The sequence below is a fragment of the Natrix helvetica genome (assembly GCF_964273705.1).
Source record: "Natrix helvetica genome assembly, chromosome: Z".
Taxonomy (NCBI): Eukaryota; Metazoa; Chordata; class Lepidosauria; order Squamata; family Natricidae; genus Natrix; species Natrix helvetica.
Window position 1 is genome coordinate 56,110,983 of NC_138554.1, and position 12,152 is coordinate 56,123,134.

At 37.3% G+C, this 12,152-nt stretch overlaps 1 protein-coding gene across 5 annotated transcripts in view; it reads left to right on the forward strand.

Annotated features, from left to right (window-relative positions):
* Window positions 1-225: 225 nt before the first annotated feature.
* LOC309381977 (charged multivesicular body protein 3) overlaps window positions 226-12,152 on the forward strand; it is a 36,286-nt gene continuing 24,359 nt past the window's right edge. Inside the window, exons 1-3 of one of the 5 annotated variants that reach the window (XM_081933373.1) lie at window positions 226-354; window positions 1,229-1,501; window positions 11,041-11,180. In XM_081933373.1, the coding sequence (XP_081789499.1) occupies window positions 1,276-1,501; window positions 11,041-11,180 (366 nt within the window). In that variant the 5' untranslated portion in view covers window positions 226-354; window positions 1,229-1,275. Of the gene's footprint in view, window positions 384-421; window positions 666-1,228; window positions 1,502-11,040; window positions 11,181-12,152 lie in introns of those variants that run through there. The other 4 variants (XM_081933372.1, XM_081933374.1, XM_081933371.1 and 1 more) reach the window with 4 other exon arrangements.

The window sequence follows — 12,152 nt, forward strand, 5'->3', positions numbered from 1 at the left end:
TTCTTAGGAAACATGATTTTAATGTTAGTTAACATTAGCCCCGACATTGTCCTGCAGATTTTCGTTTGAAAATGAACTAGAGCTCGGAATGAAGCGGATTTAGTAAGTACCATTTACGACTAAACCGACTTTCGAATAGGGACTGCAGAACCGAAAGAGAGGACCGACTGCTCCATTGGCCCTTTTTGCTCCCGCTGTTTTCTCTACCAGTACAAAAAGTGGGTGGAAAAGAGACAATCGCTTGTCTCTAGCAATCGCCGCGGGCAGGTTAAAAAGGAAGCGGCCAGCTTCCTGGCCTGCGCTAAACGCACAGCGGTAAGGCATTTCAACTTGACCGACCGGCAGATTTTCTAGGTAAACAAACCCGCGGGAGCAACGCCCAGGTTAGTCACGGGGGTGAGCGCCGTAGTTGGTCGCCCAGGAAGGAAGAATTGCTCGGCTGGCTTAGATCTCTTCTTCCTTTCCGGCTTTCTGGATCCACATCCCTCCCCTTCCCCCTCCCTTTGCGGCCGTCCGCGGCTGTAGACGTCACTTGTTATGTCTCCTCCGGCTCGGGCTCTGCTCCGCCGCGGGGAGGCGACGACGACGACGGGGCACGCGGAAGCCCAGCCAAGTCACCGCCAGCGGTCCCCGCAGAAGTAGGACCGCCGTCTGCCCGTGAAGGGGTAATAAGCGAGGCGCCTAGCGCTGCCCAGTCCGGCTGCCCTTCTCCTCGGCTCTGCTCCCTACCCCCACCGAGAAGTGTCCCCCATCCCACTTTCGGGTCTTCTCTTCCCTTTAGAGGGGCCCCCTCCCCCAATAACCCAGTTGACACCTCTAACGCAAAATCACCCCTTTCGCTGCCGCCGTCCAGAATTCCCTCCCCCTTTAAGCGGGCGTCCTTTTTCATCCCTGAAAAGCTTTCCAGCCCTTTCTCCTCTTCAAGCACCTTTTCACGGTAAAGTTCTATTGCACCACCACCCGTTTGTATTTCTGCCTTATCATCAACTGGTCTGAAAGGAGAGATGACTCCCTGGCTGCCTTAAGCCAGTGCCAGTGCTTCCTGCTAGGTGCCTCCAGACAAGGTCTTCTATTCACTATCCATCCGACCGGTTCATATTCTGTTCCAAAACGGGAGAAAAAGGGAAAGATCCTGACATTAGGGACAAGACCCAAAGTGCTTAGAATGCCTGGCTCCCTTTGCTTCCTATCATCAGGACGTTTCTCTTTCTCTCTCTCTCTCTTGTAGGACTGAGGGACTCTCTTCCGAGAGTCGAAAATCCACACACAAGAAAAATGTGGCTGAAACTGTTTTTCTTGCTTCTTTATTTTTTGGTCTTGTTTATTCTGGCCAGGTTTTTTGAAGCCATTGTGTGGTATGAAACTGGCTTCTTTGCCACCCAATTGGTGGACCCTGTGGCACTGAGTTTTAAAAAACTGAAGACCATTTTGGAATGCAGGGGACTTGGGTACTCAGGGCTTCTGGAAAAAAAAGATGTCAGAGAGCTGGTTGAGAAATCAGGTAAGGAGTATCTTCATGAAGGTTTATCTTTCAATATTGCTGTCTCTTCTCCCACTCCCAAACATTTTTTCCTTCATTAAATATATTTGCAGACTTTTATGATGTGACAAGTGCCTTAAGAGAATAGAAGGCATTCAATAAAATTAGTAATGACCTCAGGCTTGAAATGCATTGTCACCCAATAGGAATTATTTAAGTGTATCTCTGAGTGCAAGGGAGAAGCAGGATGGGAAAACATATACTGCCAGAAGTATAAAGGACAAAAATGCTTTCTGAATGTAGGTGAAAATACTCAATAGATACTACTACAATCCCTTCCAAATAAATGCTCAAGTTCTCACTGCAAACAAACTGTTCAAATTTAAGTTAACTGATATTCAGAAATGTGTTTAAATGTATTACTGAGTTCTGTAATTAATTAAATTACATGGCTTTTCTAAAAAAAAAAACTATTGTAAAGTACAAGTAGTTCTTGAGTTACAACAGTGACCATTCAAAGATACAGCAACACTGAAAAAAGTTACTTAGGACTGTTTTTCAGTTGTACCCTTTGCATACATAACATGATTCCCATAATCATGTGATCAAAATTCAGATGCTTGGCAACTGATTCATATTTATGATGGTTGCAGTGTCCCAAGGTCGTGTGATCCCATTTTGCAATCTTCTGGCAAGCAAAGTAAATGGAGAAACCAGATTCACTTAACAGCCATATTAGTAACTTATCAATTACTTAACAAGAAAGGTTGTAAAATGGGGCAAAACTCAGTTAACAAATGTCACAATTAACAACAGAAATTTTGGGCTCAATCGTGGTTATAAGTTGAGGACTATCTGTTATTAAATGCAAAACTTTAAAAAGTGTACATTAGTTTGCTTGAATACTTTTGAGCAGTGAGAAATGTGTTGAAGATGTACAGGTAGTCTTCGACTTAACAACAGTTCTTTTAATGACCGTTCGAAGTTACAATAGCATTGAAAAAAGTGATTTATGACCATTGCAGCATCCACATGGTCACATGATTAAAATTCAGACGCTTAGTAACTGATTCATATTGACAACAGTTGCAGTGTCTCAGGGTTATGTGATCACCTTTTGCAACCTTCTGCCAAGCAAAGTCATTGTGTAAGCCAGATTCACTTAACAACCATGTGACTAATGTAACAACTACAATTATTCATTTAACACACAAACAAAGGTCATAAATGGGGTAAATTCACTTAATAGCTATCTGACTTAGCAACAGAAATTTTGGACTCAATTGTGGTCATTAAGTTGAGGACTGCCAGTAAACACTTCAAAGCAAATATCTTCTCCTTCCAAGCATACTTTCAAGCTTCACATTTGTTATGCAGCTGTAAATATAATAGCATAAATTAGTTAATATTTTGTGGGTAACATAACCTTATGCACCATTTCAATAGACCAGGAAATCTTATGAGATGTTTTCACAGAAGTTACATATATCTCTCTTCAAGTTGCATAGATTACTATTTTGACTGCCTGGTATTTAGTGTTTCATTCAACAATATTACAAGTTTCCTCCTTATAATAAAGCTCTTCATGTCCCACCAACAGCAGCACAAAGTGGTTACTAACTATTGTTAAAGGCATTGGTTTTATACCCAGTCTTTTCTGGAGGCAGCCAAATTTATATTTAGCTCTAGATCTAAAGCAATGTTTTTCCCCTTCTCACAAGTCTTGTTGTATAAATGGTGTGCAACACTTCATTCATGATGCTGGAGATGATACAGTTGGGGATGGCATCTTCCCCGTTCACACACTGACGGACCATTTAGGCTGTAGCAAGTACATCATTTCCCTCTTCCACCAACGCTTCCACCACTGATTAAGACTGAGGTGGCAGTTGTACAGAATTTTCATTTAGCCTTCTGAGCCTTCTGGGCAGACTTTGTGACCTTGCCAGCACCACCTGCTTTTTTATCAACAGCCTTGATGACATCAACAGCCACGGTCTATCTCATGTCACTCACAGCAAAAACGACCCAGAGGAGGATAGTCAGAAAAGCTCTCAACACCCATAGGCTTGCCTGGAATCATGTCCCTTTTTATTTGAGCTGCTGGAAACATACACAAAAAGTCAAAATTTTCTGTTAATAAACTTGGGCAAAAATGTTTGTACAAAAGCAGACTAAACTTTGACGGATGGGCATTTAGCCATCTGCCACTAAGCCATTTCCTCTCCAGTTTCATTCCTTGTTAAAGAATGTGAGAATGTGCATATTTTTCTTGCGGGCTCCTGATGATTGATAGCAGGGCACGTGAATCCTTCATGGAAATCCTTTAGTTGCTTTCTTTAACTTGTTCACATTAAAACTATGAGGACAGTACCACTCTCTAACTAAGAATAAGATTAGGATTTATTTCCTTAGAACTAGAAGAAAATAATTTACAAGAACACAATTATGAGGAACAGCCATTGTCCCATCGAGCTCAGAGTTGAGCAACTATTTATATCTGGGGAGCATATATTTTTATTAATGTATATTTTGGCATGTAATCAAGAGCCACAGTGAGTTGTCAGTGATGAAATAATAACACACTGAGGGAAAAGATTTCTGTCAGATTCTTACTTGAAAATATGCATGGTTGAACTTTGGCCCTCTTCTATGTATTCTGTCACTTTATTGAGATATGTTTTCAATCCATGTTTTATATTTTAATTCTGGTTATAGCAATAGCGATAGCACTTAGACTTTTATACCACTTCACAGTGTTTTACAGCCCTCTCTAAGCAGTTTACAGAATCAGTTATATTGCCCCCAACAATCTGGGTCCTCATTTTACCAACCTCGGACGGATGGAAGGCTGAGTCAACCTTAAGCCGGTGAGATTTGAACTGCCAAACTGCTGGCAATTGGCAGTCGTCAGAATTAGCCTGCAATACTGCATTCTAACCACTGCGCCACCATGGCTCTTAATTATTTATTATATTAATATAAATAATTCTGATTATATTTATCGTATACTTCTAGAGTTCGTATTCATAAATATGTTAGGACTACATAACCAGTTCTAAGTAAACATATATGTTACAGAATGGTATTTTAATGGTAACACATTTATACAATGTGCTTGAAATATTTTTATTTATTATATGTACATGTATTATATGCTTTTCAGCTATATAATATAATTGGAGTTCAGGTTAGATGTATATTATTAAGGAACAAAAAGCTTTATAATCAGCCTACTTACTGTCAAATGTATTTTATATGACTATGACCTTGTGGGCTAAAACAGGCAAAGCAGATAAAAGGACATTTTAAGTAATGGTACATGAATAGTATAATGGAAGTCTAAAGAAAAACACTTGAAAATGCAATAATGCACCAGTGATCACAAGTCAGAGATCATTTTCCTGTCAATTGAGTACCAGTTTCTCCAGCTTGGCTATAGTGAAATTCATTTGGTCGGCTTACAGTCCAATACACATCACTAATCAGTTCATTCTGTCCAGTTTCCCACCTAAATCTCCTAAAAGGGGAAGCTGAATTTATGTTTCTGTGTCTGATACTTACGTATACATGAAAATAAAATTGGCTTAAATGCATACCTATACACTATTACCATATTCTTACGCAGCACAAAATCATATCAAATGTGAAAGTCTAGATATCATTGGCTTTTGATGGTTGTCATGAAAACATAAAACATAAAAACAATTTGGCAAAGATAGATTGACTCCTTTGTAGGACAGTAGAATTTAGGACCCAGACCCAAAATCAGCAAGAAGAATTGTATAGACTACAGACTAAATGTTGTGTTATTTACCATGTATATTCTGTTATTTCAAGAGTCGATAATCTGATACATAGCTTCAAACTGAAGAACCATTGGGAAGTGAAATAAAGTTCCAATAGATTGTAGCATATCATACTTGGTGTACAAAGTCAATTTCCTTTGTTCATTCAGATTTCTGTGATATACAGTTAGGTCACCTGGATTAATTCTAGGTAGAAGCTGACTTCAAATTTAGTAGCTTCTAACTTAGAAGCAATAGTCAAAGGTTCCTATTAAGACTGTAGTTATGTTTGTTTGAAAAAAATTAAGAAGAAAGAAAACCTCATTTCTCATCTTTATTCCTTTAGCTCACTACTTCCTTGTTGTCTGTATTTCTCTGCAAAATAGTGACTTGCTACCATCCTCTCCATTCTGATCTCTGAACATGCAAAGACAGAATGCTTTGAAGAGAATTAACCTACTATATAGATACTCTTAAGATTAGCAAAGAGTTGGGCTGCAACTCATAACACCTTTACTTTAAAATAAGATTTGTTAAATTTAATGAGACTTTTGAATGCAGCATGATAGTAATGTATCTGCTTGAAAATGAAAAGCAATACAAATCAATGCACAGCTGCATGAAACTGATAAAAGTTTATAGAGAAATTTGGAAATTGAATCAAGTTTATAATTTGAAAATTAAAACACCTTTGCTAGAATTGTTAAGATATTGGTTAGGATAGTATTCAAAAATAGATGCTTTAAATAATTTGTAGGTGTAAAAGTGATATCCTAGAGAGCGAATTAACATTAATATTTGAAAGCAGATACAAATAGGTTCTATGACTAGATAAGAATATTGCCATAATGTGCTATGCACCTGAAATATATTTCCTTATATACAAATAAGACTAGAAGGTAGCTCATATGCAATTAACACTAAGATTGGCCTTTAAACAATAAATGATTCAAGGAAAATCTGGATATGTAAAGTTAGGAATGAATTGTTCCATGTTAATCATTATGTTTCCTATGATTAATAGTCTTTATATTTAGGTTTTATTGTTGATTGTACCCAGATTCATCTGGAGTCAGATGGCCTTATAAATATGATTTATGAATGAATAAATAAAAATAATGAAATAGCCAGATCAGATATTTCAACCAAGCTTTTTAAATTATATTTCACAAGCTATTACCTTTTCTAAAATTGGAAGTTAAGATATCTTGCAGATATTTTCTCAATCTAATAAGCATAATTTAATTTAGATCCTAGTTTGATAATTTTATGTAGTCTGAACTTTGCTATCCTGCAAAAATAAAAGTGAACCATTTGTTGCAATAAGACAATTTTTCAATTTTTCTGCTACTGCCATTCATATTCTAGTATTATTTACTCTTAAAAATAGTCTAGAATAGCTGGAATAGATAGGAATATGTGGAATAATTTTCTGTTGTATACTTAGTTCTGTCTTTAACGTATGTTGTCCAATGAAATTTATAGCCATATGTAATAATAGTGAATTCAAGTCTCTGTAAGTAATGTCTACAACAAAGTTTTTTCTAGGCTTTGGGAAATCTCAAGATCTGTATAAATAGAAAAATATATTTTTAAAAGCACCAAAATAGATGTCACATACATATTGAATCAATTAGTAAGAAGGGATGAAAGCCATAGGAAAGATGAATTAAAGGAAATATCACAAATAGGAGAATTCCCTATTGTAACTCTTAATTACACTACCCCTCTTTCTGATGTTAAGAATGTGGGTATGATTGTTGAGTATATACTCAGACGAAGAAGTTATTAGAAGAACAAAATTCCACAAAGCATTGGGAAAAAATCACAATAGAAAATCCCAAAACAATCTAATGAACACTCAGCATTATCAGAGGTTGTGGAGGCACTTACATGAGAGGAGGAATGGCACAGACTGGATAGAATTTGTTCACAGAGTAACTTTTGATTTCCAGTGTCCTTTGTTACTATTTACTATTATAAAGAAAGTTTAAAAGCCTTACATTGTAGAAAATACAAGTATGTTGCTCAACCTTTTAATTATGCAGAAGGAAAGTATAACTTTTCCCTGACACCAGAATAGCCTTAAATATAATGATTTCCTGAGATCATTTGAGATACATGTGGGATGTGGCTAGGGTGGACAGGGCCAGCTCAATGTCACTTGTGTCAGGGGCACCTGTGGTGGCCTGAGCGCTCTGTCCATGAAAACAGGCTCCCAAGCTCCGTTTTTGACTGAAATGCCCTCCTAAAACCCTCTCCCAATGAAAACAGAGCTTGTGAGGGTTGCGCATGGAGCATGGAATAATTGTGCATGGCCCTCCCGAGCTGCATTTTTGCTGGTAGAGGCACCGTGGGCTGTCCTTTGCTGTTTCCAGGGCAGCCCCACGGGCCAGATCTAAGCACTCCGCAGGCCGGATCTGGCCCCCAGGCCTTGAGTTTGATACCCCTGTATTAGATAATTCCTCATTTATATTTAAATGAGAAAGGAAAGTATGTTTGTAGGCACTCGTGTTCATGAAATAATACATAGTGTTAAAGCTCAGTTAACTGTTTTTGCTCTACAGCAGGGGTGTCAAACTCCAGCCTGTGGGATGGTTAAATCCAGCCTGCAAGGTTGGCCTGGAAATATCAATGGGCTGGCCTGCCAGTGTTTCTGGCGGCTGAAATGGGCTGCCTGCCCCTCCTCCCGTCCCCTGCATGCCTTGTTTTCACCCTCCATGGCCTTCTGCAGCACTCTGCCAGCCAAAAACGGGCCAAAAGCAGACTGGGAAACAGGTTGAAAACAGCTTGTGTGGCCTATTTTCAGCCAGCAGTGTGCTGCAGGAGGCCATGGAGGGCGAAAACGAGCAGGGTGCTGCAGGAGGCATCCATCCTGCCTCCCCCGGCTTGCGGAAGAGAACTGCAGTGCTGATCCTGCCCTCAGACACCTCTGCTCTACAGCAATTGCATTACTTCCAAGAAATTCCATGTAGATTGTTTTATTTCCATCAATATAAAGTTCAAGCTAATATAGGATTTTTCACATGATGAAACAGAAATGCTGAAGCAGATTTTAGGGGATGCATCAATGATGCAGAATGTTAAAAATTTTGGGCTTGTTTAACAATTTTATTACTTTGCACACTCTAAGAGGATATAGATTACTTCTAGATGAGAGCTTTACTATAAAATTACCATGCCTTATTTAATTTTAAATTTATCTAAATAATTATAAAGGGTCAAGATATATAATTCACAACCTGTTCCCACCACCACCACCACCTTTAATATAGCCTGTCTAATAGGAAGTTTAATGTACATTTAAAATTTATTCAAATTAGTAGAAATTGCATTTGTAATCTGCTCACTCACAGATGCATTGTACTCATCACAATACATTTATCTGTTGTAGGCTTCCCAGTAGAGATGATAATATTACATTACTTGTGCTACCAAGCCATGGACCATCTGCAGTACTCTCATGGATCACCAGTAGTCCATAGACTGCAAACTGGGAACCATTTCTCCAGATACTGTCCTCTATTTATAAACTTCTTATCCAGAGAAAGATGGAATAGCTGCATAATGCATTGTGATAGATGAAATTAGAAGCCCTCTATCTGGAAAAACGTATAGGCTCAAGTGATCATGTAACTGACATGTTCACTCTATATTTGTTCATTTAACAAATAGTGGAATGACAAGGCGTGACAATCTTCTTAATGAGCAAAGAGCTGCTGTGAGACTTTTTCTTACTTGAAATTTAATATTTATATTCACATGTTCTGTTGCCTAATGCGCTTCATTTATGTTATTTGTCCTTTAGGAAAGCTTTAAAAATCTACTGAAGTGTTTGTGTTTTAAGTGTTTTCTTTCTTTGGAATACTTGCTTTAGCATTTTTGTTATATATAAATATTTTGAATCTCTGTAAGTTGAAATCAAATTAATAGATAACAGTAAAATATTTTCGTTTAAGTTAATTTTATACTGTACTAGAGATGGATGGGATTAAGCCCAAGAGAAGGTATCTTAAGCTACTCACAAAATTCAAGTCTAGATTGACATTTGAATGTGGAATTCTCATATTTTGCTACTATACCATGCTACCACATAAGATTTTGGATTATTTCATGGTACAATTTACAATTTATTTATTTATTTAGCTTACACATTGCCAAATTTAAATAACTTGGTACAATTTACAACGGAATAGAATGAAGAATCATAATGCAATAAAACTTTTAAAAATGTAATACTGTAAAAATATAGGCAGCAATTATATGGAATGGTGCCATAGACTTTGTGGAAAGACTCTTTAACAGTGGGGTTCACCACAGAAATCTCTGCCTCCAGACCATGTCCTATTTCATTTCCAGTGTTGCTCAGCAAGGAAAAGTTCAAAGAAAAGGACACCGGATAGGAAGAATTAAACCATGTATTATTTAAGGTGATATTCCTGAGAATTGGCCTCTGATTCTGTGAACGGCTAAACATTGATTAATATTTTCTGGAATATTGATTTTAGCCTTACTTACCATAAAGTTTTAAACAAACATTCTACTTTATAGAATAATATAAATTATTGTTGATGTTTGAAGTAATTATCATCTGGGTAACATAAAAAGAGATAGCATATATTATATCATGAAAGGTACTAATTTCATTCACTAGAATTTCCATATTGTAGCATGGTATCATGGGTAATCTCCCCCTACCCAATTGACCAGTGGAGACATACAATCTTTTTGAGCCACGTTTTTTCAGCTGCATATGGGAGATAATACAAAGTTCTGTCCATTAAGAGAAGGATGAAGCAAAGTTTATATAATGATCTTGTTTTACAGGGAAAAGATAGTATTCCTTAACAACAGACTCATAGCAAACTTATATTTTTAGTCTTTGGTTTATTTTGTCAGCAAGCTTGATGCCTAGCCAGTACTATTGAGGGAGCCAGTACTCCCCCCTTTCCCTACAGAGGGAGCCAGTACTCCCTTCCAGTAATACTTAGTCCAGGGGTTTGCAGTTTCAGCCCTTAGCAAACTACTTGAATTTTGTAGCTTCAAGCATTTGGCTAAACATTTAAGCATCTCTAAGCAATTTTGTTAGGCCAAGCTGTTTCATTATTTATTTTCTCCTTCAGGTATTTCTCACAAACCCATAACTTGCTCAATCCCTTCCTGGAATGTCCATCCTTTCTACCTAAGGTTCAAGGTATCTAGGTGTAATTGCTTCAGGGGGGAAGGTTCTATCAGGAATACATAGACACATTAAGACCCGTGTTCTTAAATATAGGTATGTTCTCTTCATCTGCAATCTGAATGAATGAAACGGAACTATCCCTTTCCCCGGGATGAAATTTTTAAGTAAAATGACTCCAATTTCATGTCTAAACCAGATTAACTAACCAAAGAAGTTTTGAAGTACAGTGTGCTAGTACATACTACTATGGACAATTATATAAATTTACTAAATCAATAAATTCAACCTACCCAGATTAGAGGGAGAGACATGTTTAAGTCTGTTTCCCGACCTGAATCTCATTGCCCTGCCTTATGTTGGAAGACATTAATTTTATGGAGTAATAAAATAATTAAGAATCATCAGGTATCTGCAGGTCACTAGATCCACTATAATCACCAAATAAGATGTGAACAAATATATTTGTTAGCTTTTCCCAAGCTCTTTTAAAATATAATTTATAATCTTGATTTACTTTTTTGTGACATTACCCTTTTGACTAATATGACCTTTAGAGTTACTCTACTGGTATATTTTGTTTCATTTTTCAGGAGACCTTATGGAAGGTGAACTCTATTCTGCTCTCAAGGAAGAGGAAGCCTCTGAATCTGTTTCCAGTACAAACTTCAGTGGTGAAATGCACTTTTATGAATTGGTAGAAGACACAAAAGATGGCATTTGGCTAGTACAGGTATTACATGTGTTCATTTTGAGTAAGTTTATAGTGCTCTGAAAATGGAGGATTATATCTCAATGTTTTATAAACTGACATTGATTCAAGGTATTGAGATGTTTCCCATTATTCCATTTAACTCAAGTACTTTTTGTAAGGATGTTAGTTTGCACAAACATTGACAGTATTAAAAACATTCAACTCGTGAGGAATATGAACACAATTGAAGATTCCATAATACTACTTAATAAATCTTTAGTGATATTAAACCAAAAAAAAAAAACTGTGGCAAGCCAGAAAATCCCAACCCTCTTAGTTAGACTAGGAAGTTGAAAAAAGAATTATATAAGAATGAAAAATCAATTATAAATTATTGCTAATAAAGCAACATTCACATGTTCATCTAATCACTATGACTTAAGCTTGATTTTAAAGGAGGGATTAATAGAAAATTCTAAGTATGGAGAGGTAAAAGATACTGCAACAGCCCAGGTTCTGTTCAGAAAAAATCAAAGTGTTTTAAACTTAGAAAAAAACAGCAGTATGGTATTCATAAAAATTTCCAGGGTGGTATTCATAAAAGATTCCAGTGATAGTTACTGCTCTTCCATTCATCCTTCCCTAAATTGACACCCAGATTATTCTACTTAAATAAAGAAGAGTTTTTCCATATATTTGAATTGGAATCGATAGTTTTTAATTTACCATGTTTCCCCAAAAATATCACTCACCCTGAAAATAAGCCCCAGTCTGGGTTTTTTTATGTGTTCACCTATAAACTCCCCCCCCCCCCCAAAGCAAGCCCTAGTGAAAGGGGTGGGCATGGCAAGCATAGGAGGTGGCGAGTGCATGCTGGCTGATGGTGTCTGGCAGAAGCCACAGCCCACGCAGCACAGGCGCAGGCCAAAGATCCTAAAAAGGAATATAACTGCAGGACTTTAAGGATAGCTCTGCCTTGGACTCTGATTTAATTCTGCATGATATTTGGAA